A 26,925-nucleotide genomic window follows, 5' to 3' on the forward strand; every position below is an offset into this window, starting at 1 on the left:
ATTTCAAATTGGATCTACGCGCCGCGGTTTGACAGCTAAACGATAGACATCCGGTGTTGAAACGATAAACTTCAATTGGAACATTTTATTTTGAATTCGTTTAATATTTTAACTAAGTGAAACAAAATTTGTAAATGGGTAAAAAATAATGCTCAACATAAAATAAATAGCTAAGATAAACAAAAAATGGAAGTTAACGACAATCAACCTTTATCGATATATCGATAACCGCCCCAGCTGTATAGCCACGAAGCTTTTCCAACACTGCCCGCCTAAGCCGGGTTTTGTTTTCGCACAAATAGTAAACAAAGGTGATAAAAACACTTCCGGGCTCCATGGTAAGCACCTTGACTCTTCTCTTTCCCGTTAAATCTCATTTCTCACCTTATAATCCCCTTAGATCGGTTTAAGCCTCCTCCTGGTGCCCTGCATCCTGGCCTTATTGGTCGCCGGCGATAAGTTACCTAACATTTTACTCATACTAACAGACGATCAAGATGTGGAGCTCCGAGGCATGTTTCCCATGGAGGACACAGTTCAGCTATTGGGTCTTGCGGGCGCCTTGTTCCACAACGCTTTCACGCCCACGCCAGTTTGCTGTCCGGCGCGGGCCAGCTTGCTGAGCGGGATGTATGCCCACAACCATGGAACCCGCAACAACTCGGTGAGCGGCGGCTGCTACGGAACCCATTGGCGTCGGGTTCTAGAGCCACGGGCTCTGCCGGCCATTCTGCAGCATCATGGATACAATACCTTCTATGCGGGGAAGTACATGAACGATTATAAGGGGCAGGAGGTGCCGCCGGGCTGGAACGAGTTCCATGGTCTTCACGGAAACTCCCGCTACTACAATTACACGCTTCGCGAGAATGCCGAGAATGTCCACTACGGGGCAACGTACCTGACTGATTTGCTGAGCAATCGTACCGCTGATTTCCTAAAGAGAGCCATCCAACAAAAGGGATCAGGGGATCAACAGCCCTTCTTTGCAATGGTGGCTCCGCCGGCGGCACATCAGCCCTTTACGCCAGCTCCCCGGCACGAGGGCGTATTTTCTAAAAAGAAAGCCGTGCGAACGCCCAGCTTTAATCATCCCAAGGAGGGTAGGGTCTCATCAAACTTAACCTTAGCTTTAATAATTAAGAGTTCTTGTACACAGATAAGCACTGGTTGGTTCGTTCTTCGCGGCTGCTGCCCAACGAGACCATCAGCACCATAGACTCGTACTTCCGGATGCGGTGGGAAACTCTGCTGGCCGTGGATGAGATGGTGGCCACTCTGGTGGCCGTTCTTAATGAGTCGCAATCCCTCGATGACACCTACATAGTGTACACCTCGGATAATGGCTATCATTTGGGACAATTTGCACAGCCGTTCGACAAGCGTCAGCCGTACGAAACGGATATTCGCATACCATTGTTAATTCGGGGACCGGGCATAGCACCAGAGAGCCATATCCACACAGCCGTCAGTTTGGTGGACTTGGCGCCCACCTTACTGGCCTGGGCCAATGTCAGTACACCCGCCTACATGGATGGGCAGTCGTTTCACGAGCTTTTGTCCACCGACTCCGATGGAGTTCCCGCTGGATCTTTCCCGCGGTCCCTGCTCATAGAGTACTGGGGCGAGGGCAATCGCAACACCTACAATCCCGAGTGTCCCTGGTCGGAATGGGATAACTTGGCGCAATGCACCTTGGATGCGGATTGCCATTGCCAGGATGCCTGGAATAACACGTATGCTTGCATACGAAGTGTTCGACAAAGGGACGATCGCATTTACTGCGAGTTTCGTGATTATGAGGTGAGGTGGAAGCTTTTTTTATGAAATTATATTAGCTAATGTTTAGCATTTTTAATTCAGAACTTTTTGGAGGCCTATGATCTGCAGTTGGATCCCCACCAGATGACCAACATTGCCTACGATCTCCTGCCAATTGAACGGGCTTTGTATTCACTGCGACTGAAGAATCTAACTCAGTGCTCTGGTCACTCGTGCTTTGTTTAGATGAGCTAATACACCTTGTTAACTATTTAACCTAAATTACTGTCTTTTTTTCTAGTTGTTTTGTGAAATTTTTGTATTTAGATATCATGTGATTTAAGTATCTATTATTGTACAAAATATATACAAGTTGTTTTCCTTAAACTATGCAAATTTCTCCTTTCTTGGAGCAAGGTTTAGGAGAACTGCAAAAAGGAATTTATTAGTTTATTGTTGCTAGCTGAAGCTCAAAGTTTACTCACACGCTGGGTACCGCGTCGACCAGAGACAATGGCGTTTCCATTTTGGTCCAATGTAACTGTGCGTCCATCTGGACGCTTCCAAACGGAAACATTATTATTCCACACACCAGCCTGATCACCGCGGGCCACAAAGTTCTCGCCCTGAACGCGGGCATCGTTGATACCGCGACGGCGTCGAATAATTAAGGGGATACCTTCATTCTCCTCCTGAGGATCACGACGGCGCCGAATAATTATGGGGATACCTTCATTCTCCTCCTGAGGACTACGACGGCGTCGAATAATTATGGGAATACCTTCATTCTCCTCCTGAGGACTACGACGGCGTCGAATAATTATGGGGATACCTTCATTCTCCTCCTGGGGATCACGACGGCGTCGAATAAGGAACGGAAAACTTTCATTTTCCTGCTGAGGACTACGACGGCGTCGAATAAAGAATGGAAAACTTTCATTTTCCTGTTGAGGACTACGGCGACTGCGTTGGACATTGAAGCCGCTATTACCAAAGTCCACAGAACGATCGGGACGCTCCACATGGAACTGGGGGCTTCGACGACTCCGTTGAACATAGACACCGCCATAGCCAATATCTACGGTACGATCAGGACGGGCAATGTGGATTTGCCGACTGCGACGGGCGCTTGGAGGCCCTCCAGCATCCAGACCTCCATCCAGACGGCTGGGGCCCAAATTCTGGGCCGACAAGGTGGGGCCACTTATCGTATGAGTAGCTGAAGATATAAATAACTTTTATTATTTGATTAAAAAGTATTAACTCAAACTCGACTTTACCTGGACCTCCTGGATTCTTGCGGTGCACAAAGGTGTTGCCCTGCTCATCGGTGTAGACATGTGCTCCCTGCGACGGTGAATTCTGGAACTGGCCACCCACTCCGGGCACACTGTAGGTGCCTTCATTTTGTCCTCTTATGTAAACCTGGTTGCCGGGCGTACCAAAGACATGCGGCCCATTGCGGCCATCATAGGTCTGTTGCGGCTCCGCAGCTGCCAGGATAATGTATATTAAAAAATACCATTAACAATTATCTCTTATTCCTTATCCTCACCGACACCGCCGAGGACAGCGCAGGCAGCCAGCGCAATTAATCCCAGAGATTTCATTATGTTCAGTTGCACAGCTCGGGTTCAACTGATTGAATTTTAAACTGCAATCCGGTATTTATAGCCCGGCAACTACAACTAGTTAAATTAGCATCTGGCTGATCTTGTTTATGGCGAGCGCTCAGAATTTCCCGAGCGCCGCCACAATCTCAGATCAGAAATGGAAGTGCGATCGGGAATTTCTGAAAAACGATTGAACCTATCCACATAATATAGTATAATCTGAAAGCTCTTTGAATAAATAATTGTTTATTTGGAAGAGCTGTAATAACTTGTTTGATGTGATAGTATTTAATAACAATATGCAAGGCTTTTGATAAATGGAATAAGTTATAGAATATGAATGTGACTCGCACGTGTTGTGTTTTGTCAACACGTTTGTGGTTTCTTCTTCCATTTGAATAAAACTGACAAACTCTGTTAGACACCAAATAGTTGCAGCTTGAGGATATGGCTTAAGACAGGAGTAAACTGTCTTCTTGAAGTCTTCAATTTCTTTGAATGACAAGGGCAGTGAATGCCTTTTTAAGTGAATTTTTATAGATTTAATTTAAATTTATAAACGACTTTAATATACTTATTAAATACAAAAGCTAGACCACTTTTATTTCATTTTAAACTATTTTCATACTTAAACCAGTTATCAACCTTAGCCCGAGCTCACTGTATTCCCCTGTCTCAATGCGCCACCCATTTGAATACCAATTGTCCACATGCATTGTCTTTGACCTGGAGCCACAGGCACGGGTCCAACCAAATTCGTTTCGTTTTCGGCTCTCATGTTTATTTAATCTGATCAATTGGCGCAGCGTGTCACATAAATTTAGACAATTTTAAAAATGCACAAAATACACTAAATTTGTCGGTTGTTTGTCTTGGCATTCCTGCCTCCCCCAGGATACCCCGGACTCCCGGCTACCGGCGACAAATAGACGACACTTGTGACCAGGCTATGGCTGCTACTACTGGCTGCTGGCTTTTGGCCACGTCGGTGCATCTCAACACCTTGGCAAATGAAAAGAAATTGCCCGGCGAAGGCCCTGGTCTCCGGATGTTTCCGGTTGCACGTGCAGATGTCTCTATATCTACCGGTGCGCCCACCTCAGTCCCAGCTTCGCCCGGTTCCGTTCTTTATCCCCCGGACAACATACTTCAGTGCAATTGCATTTAAATCAGTTGGCCGTGCTGCTCGTGCGTTGTTTTCCTTCGAATCCAGCGGCGAGTCCTTGCTTCCACATAAATTATGCAAAATTTTTTCCCCCCCCCCCCCCAGCCAGCAGTGTCTATGTGGCTTGTGCGCCATTTGTTCATTTCGAGACCAATAAAATGAAGCATTTGAAAGTTGTAAATATGCGCTCCTGCCATTCGACGTTCAGCAGTGTCTGCGGCTCGTAAACTGTCGGCCAGCATTTTGTCAGTAATTTTCTATTTGTCGGCAGTGGCGGTGGCGTATACTTAATGAATTGCTTGTGTGGCAGCGTGCGGCTACTGCTGCTGCATATGCATAACCAGCAAATGCAAATTTGTTTATAGAAACGGCATTTTAAATACGCTTTTAGCGCCCCCTTTCATGTCATTTCATTTCGTTTTTAGCCAAGAGCCTTTAGCATTAACAAAGGAGCAAAGTTTCCGCTTTCTTTGTCGCCGATGTAACATAATATTTTACTCAGGGATCGGCGAGTGAAAAACAGAGAAAAATTTGTTTGGCCAGCGGATGGACGAATGGACGGATGGTCGGGCGGGCAGCTGTAAAATGGGAATAGAACAAACAAACGGAATGGCTCGTGCCATTGCCATGTCATGTTTTGTGATGCACGAGTCCAAGGATGCGCTTGGGTGTCCTTTTTTTCGCCCTCTTTGTCATGTCGGTTGGTCGCCCTCTCTCGGGCTCTCGTCTTGTGCAGTCGCCGTGACAAGGCAAACGAATTGAGGCATAAGTAGGAATCGCTGTAATATTTCCAGGCAACATCCCGAGTTGCTGGATAGCTTGTACTCTCTGCTGGGCCCGAAAAACTTTAAGCCAAGACAATGCGACATAATCGAAAAACAACAGACGGATGAGTTCGCGTGAATTATACTGAAATGGTTAAGTTCGTTCTGGAGTTTGGTAGCTGGAAATGTTTACTTTTGATTGACTACGCTGTTTGATGAAGCTCCGTCTTGGCCAGGATTAGAAATATCCATTACACAGAGGGGGTTTGGACTTTGCTTTTGGCTGGATGGTTGGTTCTTGGACTTGAGCTTAAGAGATTTTACTACTTTTGTAAGGAAAACCATTAAATAAGTTATGAAAACAAAGGTTGTAGGTTTACTAGGTTGCAATTATTAAATTAATTGAATATATAAATACAATTTGTTCAATTTTTTATGAATTTCCCCTTAAAACTAAAACTAAATAAACTTTAGTCGAATTTAGAACATGACTGCATATGCCATTCCTACATTTCTTGGGATTTGAACGCCAGGAATCTGCAAAGTTGAAGCCAAATTGATGCTAATCCAAATCCCCTTCAGCCTCGGGAATTCTCTGCCATATTTCAATTCTATTCTCAGCCGGAGGATATGCAACGGTTTGCAGCCCGCCTTTGCCAGCGAGGGGCAATCGAAAACTGTTGCATACTTGGCAGCTGCACGAGGCCACAATTCCACACACACACCCACACACGTACGCTGACACACACACTGGACTATTTATCAATTTATTACGCGCAAAAAGTTGTGCTCTCTAGCAACTAAGCCAACTGTCGCTTATGCCACTGACAGCGCTCAATGCTCATTGGGAATAAGCCAAGTGTGCGTGCCGCCAAATTAGCCCGGCCAAGCCAACACATACACGCAACACACACTCATAGATGTATGGCAGCACAGCTGGCATCAGGTGGCCGGGCTTTGTTAACGGATTTATGCAGCCATAATAAAACTTGTGCGCTGCAAATTGATTTATGGAAGGGGCCACAGTGAGCACAACAATTGTACATACCAATAGATATGTTCGTATACTCGCCCAGCCTGGAAAACTTTTAATTTCCTAAATGTATTCGCCGACAGAGAACTTGATGCCTTCGATACGCAATGCCCGTAAAGTAGGAAAAGGAAGTGGAAGACCCTTACTCTAGAAGCAAGTGGAGGCGCACATCCGTCCCAGAGAGAGCCGAGTTGCAATTTAATGCCGAGGCCAACGTAAAAACTGGAAAATTATGACCAAAATGAGAATTTAATCGAAATACGTGAGTGGAAAAATGAAAATTTGACTGCAACTTGGGAACGCGTCTGACTGGCCAAAGACCGAAGCTTTCCCCACTCCACTGCCTTTACTATTCGCTGCGGAAAAGGGCTATGCAGTGGGAAAAATAAATAAAATAGGGGAAAAGGTATTCATAGAGTTTGACTATTGACAATATTAATAATAAATAATACATTAATTCGATAATTTATAAAATGTTATTACAGTTTAGTTGTAATATTGATCTATGATGTGATTGTGTCCTTTTCGATTTCCTTATATCTATATTTATCGTCTAAATTATAAGCTTAAATTACTTTCCAGCTTTTATTTGTCGACAACAAATCTATTTTTTTCATTTTAAGTTGTGATATCAGCGTTCCTAAATCATAAAATCAGTTGTCTTTGCACTTTTTGTAAATATAAATAAGTAGATATATATTTTTTTCTAGTGTATAGCTACCAAGGCAACAGGCGGCGGCGGTGGAAAACATAAAATACCCAGTGCAAGCTCATGCAACTTTTATCATGGCCGCAAACGCTGCTGCTTCGTCGGTTGCCTGCCAACTTGCAGGTTCCAAAAGGCAGAAGGTGGCTGCCGTATTCCGGCATCATCATCAACACTGTCTTCATCTGCTTACGCGTTACCTTGAGAGAGTTTGGGGCCTGCGTTTCAGCCTCCAACTCCAATCCTCGTTTCGCTCCGGGCAATAGCACAAATTAATGCCACCGACACTGACTCTTGCTTTCTTTCCACCAGTTTGTCTGTCTTCAGTTCCACCGTGTTACCTTTTGCCGGATCTGGCGGTGGCACTCCCTCTCGCCTTCTCGATTCCCATACGCAGGCAGACAGACAATTCTCAAATGAGTCAACAACAGTAAAATGGTTTATTTTATTACCAGGCAGTAGCAGCCGAGAGATGCAGAGATGGTGGATCGGTTTGGGGTTGTGGGGGTGATGGCTTACTCTCATTTTAACTTTTTCGCAATTCACTGATTGTTGATCTTTAATTAGTGTCGAAGGGAACGATTTCAATTTAACTTGATTTATGGAGTGTATTATTGCAGTCTTTAATTTAAGATTTGAGACTTAATATAAATTAATTTGTATAAATTAAATTGTTTAAGCTAAATAAAATCTTTAAATTAAAGAGGCCATTTAATAATTATTTTAACTGTCAACATTTTTAATAGAATTTCTAAAGCCCATGTGCGTATACTTAATATTGCGTATACGTATTATTTTTTGTTCCTAAGCAACAAACCTCTTTTTTAACCTTGCAGGATATTTTAATTTTAAATCCAACTACAATCTACAGGAATATAAAGCTTCCTTTCTTTTTATACCTGAATTCCTAACTATTTGAGCAGTAACTCCTTGAGGCTGGCAAACTCTTCTTTTAGCTGACAAAATGTCCCGCTCGTGACCAATAATATGCAATAGATGCATTTAGGCGCTTAATATTTAATTCCCGCTGGCAACATCCGCTGCTAATTGCTTATAATTAACTAAATGACAGCCGGAGCGCGGACGTGCCGGCAACTTCATCTGGCGCTCATAAAGCAATCACATGCACTTGCACAACTATAAAAACTTCCTGTCCTGTCCGGGTCTGGCCTGTGCCACTGCCTGTTGGCAGCAGCTCCTTGATTCTGGCTTTTGCTTTCCCTCTTCTCGGTACATGTTTTCTTGTCCGTCTGGCACTCCTTTTCCGGCTGTCATGCCACTGCCATTAGCCTGGCCTTTACTACTTTGCAACATTTCCTCTTGCGACTTCTTTCCTTCGGCTCGCATTTCTTTCTTTTTTTTTCTGGGTCCAACTTTTGGCAATTTTCCATATGCAACACGCAACAGACGTTTTTATGTTTTCTGTGTGCGCCGCCCATAAAAAAGTGAACGAGCAGCATCCGAGGATCCATGGATCCAAGGAAGGGCGGTAGCCATGAGAGCCGGAGACCCGGAAGGGATGACAATGATTTGGAGCGCTGGGTTTGGGGGGAGAAATGGAAGTCAATTATCGAATTAATTTAGTTGCCCAGTGTCCGTCCGGGCAATGGCTGAGTTCTCACTTCATCCACATCATAAATGCGAATGGCGATGACTAGAATTGGGGATTATGACGATTACCGCCGCGTTGTGCCGGACGGAGCTGAGCGCTGGTTTGGAATTCAAATTGTTTTTACCAGGCAGACCGGCTGGCTGGCTGGCAGCTTCGGCCTGATTGTGAAATTCTGCAATTAATTAAATTACCCGACGAAATGAAATTTTTGTCGCTGCAAGCAACAGCTAGCCTGCCTCGCGGCCTGTGTCCTGTATCCCAGTATCCCCTGCTCCCTCTGCTCCTGCTCTTGGTGTCCTGGTGTCCGTGTAATTGATGCGTTAATCCGCATATTGACAGCGGTGGCTGTTGCGGTGGCTTTATGGAAATATGTATGGATGTATGTCCCCGGGCACACAGCGCTGACATGGGTACTTGGCGGGCCTGTTGAAAGGATTTGCGCAGTTTGTCCTGCCACTGCGACTGGCTAAGTAATTTAATTACATCGCAATGCCGCAAAATTATCGCAATATTGTTTATTGGCCAGCGGCGTTCGATGAGATAAATTCGACATTCTTTGGCGGCTGAACTATAAGCTAATCTGCGGCGAGAATTTGCGGCGATTTATATTGAAATTATCCTATTACGATTTTTAAGAGGCTACGTGATTTGTACTATAACTTGTTTTAAACAAAAAGTTATTTTGACGTATGTAAATAGAGGTTTAATAAATAAGGTTTATTAAGCATATATCAGAAATTTATGAGTTGCCAAACAAGTGACAATTCATTTTCTGAGGCATTAATGGCAATTAATTAAATTAATTATATTAAATAGTATTTATTTGGGGAGTGAATGTGTAAAATACACTATCAGAATTAATAAAAATAAATATATTTTTAAAGGCTTGCCAATAGTAGTGTAAACTCAGATATCTTTTAGCCACAAATTTGCCTTTGTTAACTTGTTTAATTAGTTTTTGGACAAACTAACCCTAGAACCAATCCAATTTTATTACATAACTTCTATAATTAAAGTTACCGACTCACAAATGAAGTTACCAGTTTTTGTTTAAACAAAGGCCTATGAAAGACAATAAACTAAAATTCTTGAAGCTATTTCAATAACTCCCAGAGAATATTCAATTAAAAAAATCATCTTCACTTCAATTTATATACAATTTATATACGATTCCCTAGGCCCACTTCCTCCTCTAGGGATTTTCAACCCCAAACAATGCTCAATGCGTTTATTCATAGTGTCGGTTCAGTGTGTTGCTCAGCGGATTATCGCGGCCAAAACTTTTAATCAAAAGCGAATGCGTTCTGAGCCCGCTAATTACATTAGTTTTGTTCGGTGTTCCTGGTGGGTGCTGGCAGTGCTCTATGCCTCTGGTTGCTCCTGGATGCTGCAGTTGCTGCTTCCACAGAATGTTTGATTATTTTCAATTATTTCGAGCGGCGCATTGTGCTGACTTTGGCATTGACAACGTGCAGGATAACGCACACACACAGGGACAGACAGAAGGAAATAGGAAATGTTATTGTCGCTGCGCATCCCCATTCCATTTCCATTTCCCCAACCGCTTTTCCTTCTTTCTCCCTCTCTCTGCTGGTAAAAGTTTTCGTTTGCTGTAAAACAAAAATCTGATTTACATGGGCGGGAAAACAATACTGGTAAGGGGTGTGGGACCAGGACTGGTGCTGCTCTTGCAAATCATTTACCCATGTGGGCGGCCAACAAAGGACATTTCATGTTAAACAGCTGTCGGAAGCCGCCGGCGCAGTCGTCGTACGTGTGCAAAAACTTGACACAATGCAGCAGGAGTTCCCTTCGGGGGCTGAAAAAGGGGGATTCCCGTTCCAGGAGGTGGCGCTCTGGTGACATTGCGACTCTTATCGGGCCACGTTGTCAAAGTTGTGCGGCAGACACCTGTTGCCAGCCAGCAAATGGAAGGCTCCATTACCTTAACCATTCCAGAAGCTGCTCTTTATTGAAATAATAATTTAAGAATATTATTACTTGCTTTTTATGACTTTACTTATTTGAAATCTAGACAGCATAAAGTTATAACTGACTTTTAATTCAATTTTCCAAGTACAATTTCTTTAAATCCAAAAAAATTTTGAGCTCTACAACAAAATGAGACTCTTACTACCTTTCTGGTGGGCAGTGTTGGTGCCCATTAGTATTTCTTCTACCTTAAAGACCTTGGATCCTGTTCATAAAGATGGCACCCCCGAGAATGAAGTGGATATGCTAAGCAACTTCTACCTAGCTGTGGAGAAGGCTTCCCCTGAATTGCAGGACCTTCGATCATCATTTGAAAGTCTGCGTGAGCAGTATAATCATTTTACCACCCTCGATGACATGCTAGCCAACTTTGGTCAGCAGCAGGACGAGGATTTTAAGGAAGACACGGAGGAGGAGATGCAGGTTTGGCAGGAGTCAACAAAAGCCTGGATTCGAGATATTGAAGCGAATTTCGCCAAGAACGGTGTAAATCTAAATATATCAGAGCTGGAACGGGAAGTCAATTCAGGCAAAAAAGACAAATCCAAAGAGCATGCAGAGAAGTTGAAAATGATCCATGAAGACATTAACTTGGAGAAGAATTCTGCGACTAAGAAAGATAGGTTACGCGAACCTGAGGCTTCTGCCATTAAAGAAAAGGTGAAGCTTAAGCCAAACCATGATCTTCAGGCCTCGGTTCCTTTTACAAATAGTAATACCAAAGATACAAGGAAGCTGCTGATCAATCCGGCTATGGTTGCTCCCGAGCAGACTCGAACTAAGAGATCCTTGAAAGAAAATCAACAAGAGCAGCCTGAGCAACGTGTGAAGCGTAAAGCACATATGTTTGATGATTTCGAGGATCACAATGGCAATCGGGCTAGTTTTGGGGTCTTGGGTAATGGGTTGCTGACACCTGATGCCGAGGGTCAGGGAGGAAACTCCATGTCTTTACCTGATCATGAAATGATGGCTCTTGAAGCCAGCCAGGATGATGAATCCCTGGCACATATTTACGATCCCACAGAGAATCTGGTGCCTCTATTTATTCAGCAACAGCAAGTGCAGCATCAGCACCAAGATCAACAGCAGCAGCAAAAGCAACAGCAGCAACAGAAACGTCAACAACAACAGCAACCACAACCACAACCACAACACCAACAGCCTCAGCAACAACAGCCTCAACAACAACAACAGCCACAAGGCAGACCCTCTCATTTCAAGGCCAGCTTTAATCTCGCCAACATTTTTAAAGATCTCCAAAAGCCGCAGCTGCCTGTAACTTCCGTTCCTGTACAGCAGCCAAACCTACAATATCGACAGCCGGTGCCACAATCTCCAAACATTGGAGTCCATCGGAACTTTGGACCCCTCCCCAACAAGCAGCAAAAGCTGAACATGGATCCAAACTGCGTACCTGTGACGGTCATTCCGCCGAACTGCTCCACGTTCAACCCAGAACCTGTCATCACCAGCACAACGCCACCTCCAGCTTCATCAACTGAGATCGGGGACGCCTGCACCAGTGCGGATGCCGTGAAGATGAGCGTTGCCATCAATGCCAATGTGTGTGGCGACCCAAAGACAAAACTGTTCTCCGGCAATGGCTCCATCAGTGTACAGCCAGCACCTAAGAAGTTGTATTCCGAAAACATTTACCAGTCACAGAATGCCCGACTTCGCGATGGTGAAGCGTGGATGGACGAACGACATATCAGAGACGCCGCTGATGTGTTCAGCGAAGGTATTCCGAGCCAGGAGTGGGAACTCGAGAATGAAGAGAAAAAGCCGAGATGGCTCAATGCCCACGTTAAAGCACCCTCCTTTAAGGTGTCAGGAAAAAAGAAGAACACCACCACCACCAAACAGCCTTCCACGAAGGCACCAGCAAAATCACACGAAAAAGGCAACAAAAATTCAACCAAATGGTAATCATTATACTAAGCTAAGTTATTATTTAAATGCTATTCTTTGTTAACTTCTTAACAGCGACAAAACCCGGCCAGAGGAATCCGAAGCCCGACCTAGCAGCTTCGACAAGTTGATGTCAGGTAAACTGTCCGAGGACATTGTGGACGCCGTCTTCGAGGCAATTGGCTGTGATCCTGAAATGGAACGACTGGTGCCCGTGCTGCAACGGAATCGCCAAAAGTCGAAGCAGGCAAAAGACTTCTACCAAATCCGGGACAACAAGAACGAGAACTTCCTGCGCCAGACGGAGGGCATGGTGCGGGACACCATGCATGCCATTAGCGAGATCATCGAACAACAGGTTGGCCGTCGGGCCTGCATTCCTCTGCGTCCGGATCTTGTAGATTTCTACGAATTGATTCTGAAGACGGCGGAGGAGGAGCAAAAGGTTCGCGAGAAGAGGCAAAGCTCTCTGCGGGTCCTCTCCGCAGACTTCAGCGAGGATGTGCGTCTCCTGGATCCCGAAAAGATCAGCGAGAAGACACGGACTGTCAAGAAGCTGCTGCAGCAGTACGAGGACCTACCGCTGGGCGATCAGCTGGCAGCGGCTAAAACTCACGATGAGTTGCTGCTCGATTTTGAATTCTTACGTAAGATGGCCGACACTGTAGAACATCGCAAGCGGAGTGCCCGCCTCCAAGACGTGGTGAAGCAACAGACTCTCGACGAGGCTTTGGAGCAGCATGTGGACAGAGAGTACTCACCGCGCTTCATTAAGCTGCTGAAGACGGCGGAGCTCTTTAAGGAGTCAGGCGAAACGATGGCCAAGGATCGTGTTTAGATTTTTTTTTTTTGTTTAGTTTATTTGTTATTTTAGTTGAAGTTTCTTTAAATTAAAATTTTGGATATTAAAAATATAAAAAAACTTAGTTTAGTTTAATAATTTTTATTTTGAAATCTATAATCTCAAATCTAAATGCATTCGAGTTTCCTGTCAGGTTTTCCTTGATTCATTTCAGATATTGCCAGGAAAATCGAGCTACTGAACAATATGCTTTTCGTATATTTCTGGTGGTCGCTGTTGGTCTTTTATAGTCTTGGGTTCGCCCTAGAGACCAAGGAGGCTGAGCAACAGCCGAGTGATAACAACGACTGCGTTGACTTCTCAAAAATGGTCCAGAAATCAAAGCTGGAGGTGGATGAAGAAAACTGGAGCTGGCTGAAGGAGGTTGACGGTTGGTGCCACAACGACATCAATAGCGATGTCAACCAAATGTGCTTAAATGACCAGCAAGAGGAATCTTCTATCAACGATAATTTTAAAGAAGAAAAACCAATGAAGTGCCCAGCAATGCTAGATGGTGAGTAAGAGAGTAACCATAATAACTGAGCTACTTCTCATTAAAATTCAATGAATTTAGACCCCAAGAAGAACTACGAGCTTTATAAAATCGAGTTAAGCGACAGGTTCCACAAGGTGATGTCGGGCAGACTGCCCGAGAATCTGACGGATATCGTTTTTGAGTTAATTCACAATGACATGGAGTTTGAGCAAGTGCTGACCGTGCTAGAGCGAATTCGAGAGGTCCGGAACAAGACGTTGATGCTAGAGACGGAGGAAGAGGACTTTTGCGAGACTATGACTAAGCAGAAGTGTCGCCGGGATAGCAATCTTTTGGTTCCCCAAATTCAGGAGTTTTATGACATGATTTTAAAGACGGTGGACGAGGAGCAGAAAGTTCGTGAGAAGAGAGAGAATTCACTATGGATTGTGGCAGAAGACTACACCAAAAGGATTAACCAGTATGAGGATTTGTTGGAGAATGAAGTTCATGATGAGCTTTAAAGCAAGAAACTGGAAGAAGTCCTGAATAAATATTAGTAATTACTAGAAGTAATATGGCGAACCGCAATCTAAGGAGCGTATTAAGTCTTTTGATTTTATTAAGATTTTTTTCTTATACTTTAAATAAAAGATGAATATGTTACATCCTTTTTCCTGCAATATACATATGTGGATATTTCTTTCAACATTCCTTAAATGGTGATTTAATGTTGTGTGTAAGTCTGAGCTAAGAAATTTTTTGTAATTAGGGCCTCGCTTCTCTAGGTTAACGATTTCTTTGTAATTTTTATCGCAAAGTAGGGGTCTGCATAACTAATTTAACTTCAATGCCTATGATCCAAGTGAGCGTTGATTTTTTACAAAATCCGATCTAAGTAGCCTTGTTTTTCTATTGTCAGTAAACATGTACCCTACTATCCCACTTCAAGTCAGTCTCTCCCTGATTCTCAGCCTGATAACTTCAAGTATAACTAAGCTCCGTAAAAAAAATGATTTTCTTACAATTCTTGTGGGCTCTGTTGGTATTCAGTAGTCCTGGCTCCACCTTAGGAGCCATGGACGTGCAGCAGCAGAACGGCAATCAGGTCAGCCAGCAGCTGCAAAGCTTTAATCAAGCTGCGGATCAGGCAGGTTCCAAATTGCACGACCTGTGGTCCTCCTACGGCGTCCTGCCGGAATTCGAAAGCCAAATGGAACAGCCAAGAGAACGACGCAATGCACTTAACCATATGCTGACCAACTTTGCCCAATCGCCTGCGGAAGGATCGAAGGATGGACGGAATTGGCAGGCAGAGGCAGATGCCTGGTACCAACACAAAATGCGTATGAGGGAGAAAGGTAAGCAGAAGCAATTCGAAGATGAACTCGACAACCAGAAGGGACAGCCAAGGAAACGAAGCAATGCGCTTGACAATATGCTGAACAACTGTGCCCCATCGCCGGTAGAAGGATCAAAGGATAGTCGGAATTGGCAGGCGGAGGCAGACGCCTGGTACGAAAGTCTCCAGGTGCAAATAGCCAAGAGAGACGCCAATAAAAAGCGTACTATTGTTAAGCAGGAGCCATCTTGGATGGATAAGCTGTCTAAGGAAGAGATGCGGCGTTATCAGGCGGATGCAGATGCCTGGTATCTTGACTGGATGGCTCACAAAGCCAAAAAGCGCTCTGGCGGTAAGCGATCACCGGACCAGAAGGAGAATAAGCGAGCTGTCGACCAGCATGAGGCAGTACAGAGCAGCGAGACGGGCAAGGCCAAGCTTAAGAAGGCTTCCGAAGAAGCCAAGGAGGAAGACGTAGCCTTCCAAGATAATGTAAAGCTTAAGCAAAAGCCGCAGACCGTCGGCCAGCAGGAGAACCAGAACCGAGTTAAGGTCAAGGATAAGATCGATGAACAGCTTCAGGAGTTACTCAACTCTAGGAATGCCCTGTCGCCTGCAGGCGGCTATGAGAGCAGCCCCAACTACCAGACCTCCGCTCAGGCCAAGTCGCACAAGCTGGACCACGAGGCCAACTACAAGCTCTCCAAAATCGAGCAGGAGGCCTCCGAAAAGTTATCGAAGCTCCCAAGAGCCGTCAGCCAGGACATTAATAATTACGAACAGAAGCAACGCAGATCTTCGGGTGTTTGTGATCCAATGGAGGAAGTAAGGTTAAAGACCAGCTCTCGCCTGATAGCCAAGGGTCTCGGTCCCCTGCTGCCCAGCGAGTCCTTGGAAATTACTCGCGGAAGGAAACTTGAGGAATGGCAGAATAATCAGATGGCTGATCCTACTTACGTAAAAGGCAAGGAATATTATAGATTTAAAAATCTTGAGCCGCAAAACGACAACTTTGATTACAGCTCCGCCATGGATGCGGACTTGTCCCAAAGCTTCGACTACAGGATGCCCCAGTGCGATCGCTTATATTCCTTTGATCAGCGGAAAAGACCGAATGTCCTAGACTACGACAGGACCAAACGCAAGCCGAAAGATTTGGACATCAAAAGTGAGTCAAGCTTAGGGGACTCCATCCATGTTGCTCTGTCCAAGTCTGGCCAAGATTCATCGCTTAAACAAGCTGTCGGAGAGCCATCTCAGGTGAACGCCAAATGGGCTAGATCTCCCTTGGAAGGAGAGGATTATCAGAGAGCTTTGCAGCACAACAAGGCGATTAATAAGGAGTCCAAGGATATGATGCAGAAGTTGCAGCAGGATTCAGGTTTACATGGTGTTGCCTTGACCAAATCCGTTAGCAAACTACAGCCGTCACCTGTCAAAGAGAGTGCCGAGTGGAAATTAAAGGCCGATTCCAAGGCGGTGGCCCCCACCATGAACAATCAGGAAACCCGAGCTCGCCGCTTTCCCCGGGGGACTAGGAGGGTAAAGAGATCATTGGAGAAGCAGCAGCAACATGTAGCGGCCAAGCGTAGGGCTCAACTGCTCGACGATTTCAAGGATCACAATCGGGTGAGCTTCGGGGTCTTGGGCAATGGATTGCAGACACCTCAAGCCAAGGAGCTGGGAGAAGGGTTCCTCTCCCTCCCAGGCCATGAAATATCGGTATATAATGATCCCACCACTCTGATTCAGCTACCTAAGGCTCTATATCGTCATCATGAACAGCAACAGGGTAATCCACACACATTTAATTTTAGCCAAATTAATGAGCTGGAAAATTATTTACAAGTGCAGCAGAATATATTGGAGGTCTTGTTTGAGACCTTCCGCCAGAATATGGACCTCCTTGATCCCACTAAATTCAAGCCAAAGATACAAATTGCGAAGAAGTTACTACACCAGTACCGAGGTCTGCCGCCGGTGGATCAACTGGTGGCCACTGATCTGCTGGTCCAAGATCTTGACGACCTACTTAAAATAGCTGCCAGCTTGGTGCATACACAGCGTGACATCTTTCTTTATGAGGTCCTGGAAGACGTCCGCGAAGAAATAATGAATAGAAAGCCCTCAACGCAGTTAATCAAGTATCTAAAGATGGCAGAGCTTTTAAAGGAAGAGGAGGAGCAGCAAACCAGTGACATGTTGGCTTTTTAAAAAAATTTAATTGTTTAATGTGGGTAATTTCAAGTTACCTACTTTCTATTTTGTATTTAAAATTAAAATTGCTAATTGCATGTCTTGTCTTTTATTAATAAAAATATTTATTTTCATTGATATAAATATTAATTAATTATCCTTTACAATTTTGTTTAGTTAATTGAATAATAAATTCAAAAATAGACCCATCCCCTTAGCCAAAGTAGTGGGACAGACCCAGGTTGGCTCCCAGATCCGACTGCCCCTTAAAGGGTCCACTGGTCCATTTGGAGGCCGTGCTGCCTAAATCCAGCCGCGTGTTGCGATCCTGCGACTGCCAGAGATTGGCCCTTGCTCCCAGCTCCAGCTGCTTGCCCAGGCCGGGAATGTTACTGTGCGTTAGACTGGCGCTATGGCCATTCATGTGCGAATAGTCCAGGCCAGCTCCGTTCCGATCAAACTTAAAGCCATTGGCCAGCTGGTTCTGCGAGGCAAAGGCCTTGGCATCTAAATTATGGACTCCGTTGTTGAACAGATTGGCCGTGGCCGTCTGCTGGAAGCTATCCCGCACTCCGGGTGTATGCGTCTTGGTCAGCTCGATTCCATGGCCATGGCTACAAGGGAAAAATATTAACTAAATTCTAAAAATACTCAAGCTAGCACTTACTTGCTGTAGCCCAAAGTGGCGCCACTGGTTACTGGAGTGGAGACTGGTTTGGTTTGTGTGTTGCCCGCGGCAAATACTTGTCCAATCACATGGTGATCCGGCGTGCCAACGGCCTTGCTCAATTCCATGCGGGCATCGGCACCGCCATTGGGATTCGAGGTGAGGGAACCACCCAAAACCTGGCGACGTGGTCTTGGATGCTCCGCCGTTGGAGTGGGGGTTGAGGCGTACTCCAGCAGTGGCTGAGTTAGACGACGCTGAGGCAAAGCCTCGGTAAGAGTTCCATACACACAAATGGTGGCCACAATTAGGAAGGTGAGTTTGCTCATCTTTGAATTGGTTTTGGTTTTGAAATTGCTTTTAGTTTCGCTATCGAAGAGTGTTGATTGGTGACTGTGGATGCTGGGTTCTCTGTTAGTCGGGTTTTATAGCAAACCTCCTCTAAGCGAGTGCTTTCCCTAGAATCCCTCTGTGATTTACATATGCTCTTAACAGAGGCCTTATCAGCTGGGAAGCCCAAGCCAACAGGTGCTTTACAACGACTGATAAGAAGTGGCACCGAAATATGGAATCCCCTTGACCGGTCGGTGATTTTTTTGATTGTTAATTTTGATAGGGTGATTTTTAATTAATATATACAATTTTTTAAAGGCCATCTTTTGGGCTGACTTAAGCAATTTATTCAACTTTAACCTAGTATGTATAACCTTTATGAATTTATTGAATTCTAAGTTAGCTGTCAGCTTTTTCCATTTAAATATAATTCATTCAACCTTTAAATTGATGAAACTTTTCATTTTTTACACATTTATATATCAGAAATCACTGCAGCATGCAACTGCCACTGCTGCATCGCAGCACTCAGATGGCGGTGCTGAAGAAGCTCATCAGGCGGAAGGTTCGGGAGGTGCGCTGGCGTAGGCAACGCGCCCAGCGTCGCCTGGAGATAATGCGCCATATTCGATGGGAGCTGCTTAAGCTAATGCAACATTTAATTGACTTGCGACAGCGAGACGCTGGACAGGAGCGACGGCAGCAGGCACGGCGGTCAGTGAGCGGTATGCTTCACATGTACAAGCGTTGGCTGGGCAACTGGACTAGGGCAATCAAAAACCACGGGCAGCTCATTCGGCAACAGGAGCAGGAGAAGCGGCGATTGAACAGCCGGTTGCGCCTACTGCGAAAGCGTCTGCGAAAACATCGCAGACCGAGGCACCTGGTTGACAGGTGTCTCGAGAAACTCGCCAAGGCAGTGAAGAGGTGGCAACGGAGGCCGGACTATCATCAGTATTTCGAAGGCCAGAAGCTTATCTGGGCGCAGGAGGCCGAGGAGGTGCGCAGATACCTGGCAGAAATTCGGGGAAAGTCCCCAAAGCGACGAAAGTCCTACCGCCGGAAATCGCTGGGCCTGCATATAGACCTGCAAAATTTCGGCAGTTTCTGGAAATTCGAGGTGCTACGTAAGAAGAGAAAGCTTCGGAAAATCCAAGCACCAAGCCAAGGACCCCCACCCGAGTGGACAGTCTACAGAATACCCAAGCGACCGTTGAGGTATCGAAGAATAAGAAAAAACAAACCTATAAACAAAACGATTCATTTAAATCCCGGCGAACTAGATGCAGAAAACGAACCTATGAGCAAAAGGATTCAGTTTAATCTAGATGGAGATAAAAAGCGTAAGAGAAGGAGGATGTCCAGCCGAAAACCCAGCGAGAATGATCCCTTGGGACCTTCGCTCAAAGAAATGCAGCAGCTATTCCAACAACTAACGTACCACAATCCAGGAGAGCAGAAAGTTAGTACGGCTTTCGCCAGGGATTCCAAAAGAAACCGACATTCGAAAGGAAAAGCAGCTAAACTAGATCTGTTCGAAGAGCTGGAAAATGCGATTAATATCACGAAGCCTCAATCTAAGCTTCTGTCCAGCAAACGCAGGAGAGATGCTAGGAATCAGGTCAATTTTAACCTGAACAGGCTGCGGGCTATAGGCAGTGCCTTGAGGTCTAATATCCTAAAGTCAAAAGATGCAAAAAAAACAAAATTAGTGAATGAGAAAGTTAGTGAGGACTTAGGCGGCTTGAAGATAAACCACAAGAAACATCCCAGTCTCAGTGATTCGATGGAAAGCAAGGAGCTTGGGGATAGTTCTGATCTCATAATTCCACACAAATACGGTAGAAAGCCAAAATCAAAATCCGGTGATGAGAAAATTAAAAAAGCGTTGGACGCCTTGAAGATAAACGACAATAAGGACCCAAGTTCCAGGGTATCGAAGGAAAGTAAGGACTTTCGGGACAAATATACTAGAAAGCCAAAATCAAAATCCGGGGATGAGAAAACTGGAAAACCGATGGACGACTTGAAGAGAAACAACAAGAAGGATTCCAAAGGCGGACATGTGGTCGAAAGCAAGGACCTTTGGGACACCTCTGATTTCTTACATCCTGCAACCAAGCACCACAAAAAGATCCAGAAGAAGAAGAAACCAAAAAGGGGTCAATCCTCCGATAACGACACCGATTTGACCAAGAAAAAGCTGATAAGTCCAAAATATGTGTACGAGAGCATGTCCGACCTGGCCAGCATCACAAACAGCGCCATCTTCGTTAGCGAATCTGAGCTCCTGTCTAGCAAACGCAAGATTGATGGTAATAAGCAGGTCAAAAGGCTGAGGACTGTAGACACTCCCAAGTTCAAATATGCTAAAAAACCAGAATTAGTGGATGAGAAAATTGATGAAGAGCTGGGCGCCTTGAAACTTAACTACAAGAAGGATCTAAGTGACGGAGATTCAGTGGAAAGCAAAGACCTTCTGGACAGCTCTTATCTCTTGATACAACATAAATATTCTAGAAAGTTAAAATCAAAATCCCGGGATGAAAAAAATATAAAAACGTCGGACGCCTTGAAGATATACCACAATATGGATTCAAGTCCCAGAGTTTCGAAGGAAAGTAAGCACCTACGGGACAGCTCGGATCCCTTAACTTCACACAAACATGCTAGAAAGTCGAAATCAAAATCAAATCAGAACATTGAAAAACCAATGGACGCATTGAAGGTAGAGAACAAAAAGGTTGACAAAGTCACTGAGTTAAGGTCTAATGTCCTAAAGTCCAAATATGCTAAAAAACCAAAACTAGTGGATGAACAAATTAGTGATGATTTGGGCGCTAGAAAGCCAAAATTAAGCTCTCTGGATGAGAAAATTATAAAAGCGTTGGAAGCCTTGAAGATGAATAGGGATCCAAGTCCCAGAGTTTCGAAGGAAAGTAAGGAACTTCGGGACAGCTTGGATCCCTTAACTTCACACAAACATGCTAGAAAGTCAAAATCCGGGGATGAGAAAATTGGAAAACCGATGGACGACTTAAAGGTAGACAACAAAGGCAGAAAGGTGGTCGAAACTAAGGACCTTTGGGACACCTCTGATCTCTTACATTCTTCCACCACGCCACAGAAAAAGATTCAGAAGAAGAGGAAATCAAAAAGAGGGCTAAGTAGTCAATCCTCCGAAGACGACTCAGATTTGATGATGAAAAAGCTGACAAAACGAAAGCATAAGTACGAGAAGAGCGCCTCCGTAGAGGCCAGCGTCACAAACAGCGCCGCCTCCCTTAGTGAATCGGTGAAAAAATTAGTCATGGAAAATGATCCCCGGCGAAAATTTATTCGCAAATCCATCGGTTTTGGTCTACCCCATGCGGATTTCCAACCAAAGCCTCGGACGGAAAGAAGTCGGAAATCGGTGCACGGAAGGAGGAGTGTGTTTAAGGACTCCCTTAGAAAGGAGTATAAGGATAACGATAAATCAGGTGATTCCGCTGATTTTAAAGCAGATCATCAATTTGACGATCAGAATGTAAGTCCAGCTGGCGGTATAATGGATTATCCCGACGGACAGAAGCCAGATAATACCGCCCGTAGATTAGGTCCTTCCGTTGTGTTTATAGCAGATGTTAAAATTGAAGATCCAGAAAGAAGTAATTCCGATCCCGAAATTGATGATCAGAGGAGCAACCAAGATATAAAAAAGACTGGTGAAGATCAAGATAAAAGCAAGACTAGCAAAAATCAGAATAAAATTCCATCTCTTGAACAAGCTCGTAATCTAAAAAATATTGACCTTGATCTTCTGCCACAGGTTGGTAAATTCGGAAGTTTGACCGGAAGTGCAAGTGAAGTGGAAGCAATGTCAGACTTAGAGTCGGTCTACAACGAGAGTACCGCTTCCTTCCCCAGAAAATACAACATAAAAAACTTGAAGTCCAATGCCAAGTATAGACCAATCCAATACTTTCTAAAGGACGTCATAGAATCGAACCCTATCCTCGATCATGCACCCAACGTCCAGGGTCTAATGCAGGCGGTGGGGAAACACTACATGTGGGACCATCTCACGGATTTCCACAATGAACTGCTGGCCGGCGGCATTAGCAAGCATGATATAAAGCGCCTGCTGACCGAAAAGTACCTGACCTACTTGAAGATCATTCGAAAGGGCAAGCTCCCGACCGACAAAAAAGCTGACAGTGGTTCGCTTGCCAGCGGATATGCTTCCAATACGCATTCCCAGATGGATCACCTCCGTAACCTCAGGTTTTGGTCTCGTGCTCGGTTGACCTCGCGGCTCTTTCACTTTGGCAATCAGGGCGAAAACGAGACACAGTCCCAAGTCACTCTAACTGTCCCTAAACCTGATAATGCGACGCTTCAGCAGCAGCTGAAGGCGGAGCGGATAAAGAAAGATGATGACCGCCTGCGCCGCCTTCTTCCGACCAGTCAAATTTCCACCTCCCTATCAGCCACGAGCTCTATGATGTGGGAAGTGGCGTCCGAGGAGGAAGAGGATCTGCGCCAAATCGAAGAGCGCTACTCCATAGAGAACCTCAACAGGATGATGACGGAACACAAGCTTCGGTTCCAGGTAAGTTGTCTGCGACGAAAGAATGAGGGTTTGGCCCACTAAAGTTTACCTCAATCTTTAGGCCATGGAGCGTGAACGGAAGATGTCTCGCCAGGAGAATTCTAGTCAGGAGAAGTCTAGTCAGGAGAAGTCTAGCCAGAAGAAGTGCTGTCAGGATAAGGTAGATTCAAAATACAAGCTGATGGTGGAGCATTCGGATAGTCAATTGGAGCAACCTCCGCCAAAGAGACCTTCAACGCAAACATCTAAGAGTAGAGATGGTCAACCCTTGAGACCCATCCAGCAGTTGTTCTACTCGCCCCGAAAGACGTGCCGTGAACAGCAGATTATCAAATTATATTCAGAGGGCTCCTCCGACGAGCAGGAAGAGGGGAACCAGGAGGACCAGGACTCCGGCACAGAGATGTGTCCGAAATGTGGGGTTAAAGTAGACATCCCATACTCGATCCCATCGCCCAAGGCCAGCAGTGCGATCCTGTCCAGCGGCTCCATCGAAGCCTGCGCCAAGAATGAGCTTCTGGTCAACACAATGGCGGATGTTTGCACTCGCTGTGGCTATGTCCATAACGAGGCCAATCCCTGCACCCAACCCCCCGAAGATCAAAGAAAAACTGTGGTCCTGAGACTGATTAAAGCCGTTCAGGCTGTAAGATCCACATCTCAACCGTCAAAGTGCTCGGAATCCTGCTCGTGCAGAAAGATCTTCAACTGGCAGGAGAAGGACTTAAGTTGCACGTCCAAACTCCGTCGAGTGGAACCCAGAGTGCGGAGATGTCCAGGGGCTGATGAAGGCGGCGGGGATGGATGAGAGCACCAAATCAGCCGGCTGAGGCGAATGAAACATTTGGTTTAAGTGCTAAATAAATTCAAGTAATGAGTTTGCCTCTGTCTGTGGGTGTGCATGTGTTGTTAAATGCTTTGCCAAGTTTCATAAAATATGCAAGGACCTTGCCACACATACACATCCACAGGCGATGCAATGCACTCACGTAAAGGCGAAATGTCTGCGGGCTTTTAATACACTTGCTGGTGCGGCTCCATCTACTCCTCCTGCTCCTGGTCCAGCTCCTACTCCCAGCGAATGCAACAAAATTTCATTCTACCATCCTACCAAAGCCTTCTTCCTTTTTCGGCCAAGTTTTTTAAGTCGAGCCATTGCTGTAATGGAATTTTATTGCATACTCGCACTCGCATTCTGTTTGCGCAAGCGAAACATGTTTCAGACATTTTCATAAATGAAAACGCTAAAGGACTAAGAAGCCGATTGGCCAAATGCCTTAAAGGCTTTATGATAAATCCTTTTCCAAGCTGTTTATAATATTTAATGATTGCTCATGCTTGGTTGATATTTGTGAAAAAAATGCAATAAAGTCAAGTTCCAAGGGCTTAAAGGCATAATTAAAGTCATCGGTGGTGGTGACCTGACCTGACCGTCAATCGACCCACTGTCGAACGCATGGCAATAACATTTCTGGGGAAATTGATGCCGGCGATCAATCATTGCCCAGCCTACGGAGACCAGCAAAGGACACCGGCCACTTGGCAGCCTGTTGTGGCCCGTGCCAGCATTTTCATTAAGACCAGTTCCCCGTCTCCGGCTCCATTTCGGTTTCCACTTCCAGCTCCTTACTTGCTGGCCGTAAGCTGAGACGTTTCCATTTGCATTTTTGTACAAATCGCCGGCGGGGGGATGAGTGGCAGTGGACGGTGGTAAAGCAAACTGCCAAAACTGAATGCCGGCGGATGCCGAGTGTCCCTGGTCCTTCCGCTCCTTTCTCCTTGCTCCTTCTGCGCTCGATTTGCGATGACTGCTGTAACATTATCTTGTTTGCTCATGACACGCGACGAGGCCCAGAGAGTCCCCTCGTGTCGCTGCGTTTCCGGCCATGCCAGCTGCCCGCCATTGTCCGGCATTTGGAGCACTGAAAGGAAATATTGTAGAGAAGAAAGAACATTTTAAGAATATTTATTGAAGAACTAACAAGAGATGGTCCTTCTTGGCAAGTCCTTTCATTGATTTTAAGCTATTATTTTAGTGAATGTTAAATGCTTGAATTTTATAACTAAACCAGACAAATTTCCTTTTAATTTCTCTCCGTGCCTTTTGCCCCGCGAGCTGGGATTCCGCACTTGCGACTTACAGCCTGCGATTTGCGATTTGCGACAGGCTTTTGTCATTTTCGGTACGGGTCTCTCTCTGTCATCAGTGTCTTTTGTGACTCGATTCCGATGGCTTGTCAAAACAGGCGAACACAGGCGAAATGAAGCGTGCAATTGTCCGCAATTCGCAACTTAAATGGCCATTGTGGGAGCCAACCCCCTCTCTCAATCTCTGTTAGTGTCTCTGGGCTGTGATTGCGTTTTATTAGCTGTCAAATTTTAATTAATTCCCAACATCTTGAGCGTTCCCTTTATGCATTCAAACCATTCCACCGCAAATGGGAACAAGAAAGGCCAAATCCGCAATGCAAACTCCGGGCCAGGACAATGGGACAGGCAGGCAAGCATGTAAAAAAGCGAACCAAAGCCGAGCACAGGCTCTAGCACGGGCACGGGCACACAGTAATTATTGGGCTCAGGTGTGGGCAGGACATGGAATATAAGTAGCCATAAAGGAGCAACAAATTGGACTGCTTAAGGGAGGTAGACTGGGACACCGAGGCAAACAGAAAAAAGTGCACACAAAGAGGAAAGCCATAAGATAAATGGGCTAACTTAAATTAGAATGGCTTCCAGTCGAGAATTGCTAAATGGGGATGTTTCTTGAGTCGGAGGGAGGTCCAGGTGAAGTTCTGCCCGGAAGAAAACAGTATAAAGAACAGAATTTTAAATGATATTTAATAAAATTAACTGAAAAGTTTATTCAATTAAAAATCAAAAAGAATAAAAAAATAAGAGAAACAAATTAATTTTGAATCAATATTTATTAAAGTAGTTACTAAATTCCAAGATCTTCTTCTAATATCTATGCTTATTCGTGACACCCTGGAATATCCTTTCATCCCAGGACAATGCTTGGCCTAAAGTAAGTGTAAGAAATACTTACGATAACTGCAATTTGCACTTAACCCTTGCCGACAGTCACCAGTTTCTTGGATCTGGATACTTGCTACGAGACGCGCTTGTTCTCTTTGGACAATTAAAGGAGCACAGCACCACACACACACAAATACACACTGATACTGGAAAAGGACCCGGCTAACTGACTCCAGCTAACCACTCCCAGCCACTTGAAAAGTTGGCCGCAAAGTGCGAATGCATAATTAATTCCAATTATGAGTTTACCCAACAACATTGGCAACATTGGCACTCGCCTTCGTTCTCGAGACGAGACAAGATGCGTTCGGGCCAACTTCAGAGGGATGCTCACATGAAGGAACCGGACGAGGACGAGGACGAATACTGGGGTAGAATTGAGGAGATAGGGGGACTTATCAGCGCATCGACAGGGGGTTCCCCTACACTTGAAGCCCCTTTCCTTCTCTGCTTGCCTCGACACCCATGAACTTTGATGCCAGCGAGTAAAGTGTCAACCCGTGCGGTGCACTGGGAGAAGTTTAGTGAGTTTTCTTAAAGTTAGAAAGTCATTCAGTTCTGTAAATATAAAATTTTATAAGCAATATGTTTAGATTTAAATTTGTTAAAAAATAGCTTAAAATCCTTCTTAAATGGTTAGTAAGTGACTTGTTCTTGTAAGTTTCCTTTATTTCTTTGAGTGTTATGACTCCTGACTGCTCCTGACTGCCGCTTGCTGCATAGTTTGAGTGGGCCAAGTGCTTGGCATGTTTAAACACATGCTCAAGTGTCATTTAGACAGTTATCCCGCTCCGCAGAGGAGCAGCAGGTTCGGTTTGGTATCTGGCAGACAATTGATGGCTGCGATAGGCAGCCGACTTTTGCCTCAATTACAAAAT

General features: G+C 45.0%; 7 protein-coding genes across 8 annotated transcripts; 5 read left to right on the forward strand and 2 right to left on the reverse strand.

Annotated features, from left to right (window-relative positions):
- Window positions 1–205: 205 nt before the first annotated feature.
- On the forward strand, window positions 206–2,148 carry LOC108070912 (N-acetylglucosamine-6-sulfatase-like). The gene is made up of 4 exons (XM_017161568.2): window positions 206–338; window positions 401–1,103; window positions 1,160–1,803; window positions 1,864–2,148. Exons 1-4 carry the CDS (start codon window positions 336–338, stop codon window positions 2,005–2,007), a joined length of 1,494 nt encoding a protein of 497 aa, XP_017017057.1. The 5' UTR covers window positions 206–335; the 3' UTR covers window positions 2,008–2,148.
- Window positions 2,052–3,461, reverse strand: LOC108070913 (baramicin A1-like). Its single transcript, XM_017161569.2, has 4 exons — window positions 3,317–3,461; window positions 3,042–3,254; window positions 2,247–2,980; window positions 2,052–2,189 (listed from the first exon to the last, which is right to left on the reverse strand). The coding sequence occupies exons 1-4, from the start codon at window positions 3,369–3,371 to the stop codon at window positions 2,181–2,183; spliced, it is 1,011 nt and encodes a 336-aa protein (XP_017017058.1). The 5' UTR covers window positions 3,372–3,461; the 3' UTR covers window positions 2,052–2,180.
- A 7,256-nt stretch (window positions 3,462–10,717) lies between these two features.
- Window positions 10,718–13,417, forward strand: LOC108070745 (uncharacterized). Its single transcript, XM_017161341.3, has 2 exons — window positions 10,718–12,574; window positions 12,636–13,417. Exons 1-2 carry the CDS (start codon window positions 10,776–10,778, stop codon window positions 13,396–13,398), a joined length of 2,562 nt encoding a protein of 853 aa, XP_017016830.1. The 5' UTR covers window positions 10,718–10,775; the 3' UTR covers window positions 13,399–13,417.
- A 142-nt stretch (window positions 13,418–13,559) lies between these two features.
- On the forward strand, window positions 13,560–14,566 carry LOC108070809 (uncharacterized). Its single transcript, XM_017161410.3, has 2 exons — window positions 13,560–13,918; window positions 13,979–14,566. The coding sequence occupies exons 1-2, from the start codon at window positions 13,609–13,611 to the stop codon at window positions 14,401–14,403; spliced, it is 735 nt and encodes a 244-aa protein (XP_017016899.1). The 5' UTR covers window positions 13,560–13,608; the 3' UTR covers window positions 14,404–14,566.
- A 260-nt stretch (window positions 14,567–14,826) lies between these two features.
- Window positions 14,827–17,515, forward strand: LOC108070910 (interaptin-like). 2 transcript variants are annotated; one of them, XM_017161565.3, is made up of 2 exons: window positions 14,827–17,013; window positions 17,071–17,515. In XM_017161565.3, exons 1-2 carry the CDS (start codon window positions 14,892–14,894, stop codon window positions 17,433–17,435), a joined length of 2,487 nt encoding a protein of 828 aa, XP_017017054.1. In that variant the 5' UTR covers window positions 14,827–14,891; the 3' UTR covers window positions 17,436–17,515. The 2 variants fall into 2 exon arrangements, with proteins under 2 accessions (XP_017017054.1, XP_017017055.1); XM_017161566.3 differs by having other exon boundaries at window positions 17,076–17,246.
- AttC (Attacin-C) lies at window positions 17,511–18,708 on the reverse strand. Its single transcript, XM_017161567.3, has 2 exons — window positions 18,085–18,708; window positions 17,511–18,031 (listed from the first exon to the last, which is right to left on the reverse strand). The coding sequence occupies exons 1-2, from the start codon at window positions 18,411–18,413 to the stop codon at window positions 17,632–17,634; spliced, it is 729 nt and encodes a 242-aa protein (XP_017017056.1). The 5' UTR covers window positions 18,414–18,708; the 3' UTR covers window positions 17,511–17,631.
- A 124-nt stretch (window positions 18,709–18,832) lies between these two features.
- LOC121502893 (putative leucine-rich repeat-containing protein DDB_G0290503) lies at window positions 18,833–23,901 on the forward strand. The gene is made up of 2 exons (XM_041776947.2): window positions 18,833–23,011; window positions 23,073–23,901. Exons 1-2 carry the CDS (start codon window positions 18,917–18,919, stop codon window positions 23,817–23,819), a joined length of 4,842 nt encoding a protein of 1,613 aa, XP_041632881.1. The 5' UTR covers window positions 18,833–18,916; the 3' UTR covers window positions 23,820–23,901.
- The last annotated feature ends 3,024 nt before the right edge of the window (window positions 23,902–26,925 follow it).

The sequence above is a fragment of the Drosophila kikkawai genome, chromosome 2R, assembly GCF_030179895.1.
Source record: "Drosophila kikkawai strain 14028-0561.14 chromosome 2R, DkikHiC1v2, whole genome shotgun sequence".
NCBI classification, from domain to species: domain Eukaryota; kingdom Metazoa; phylum Arthropoda; class Insecta; order Diptera; family Drosophilidae; genus Drosophila; species Drosophila kikkawai.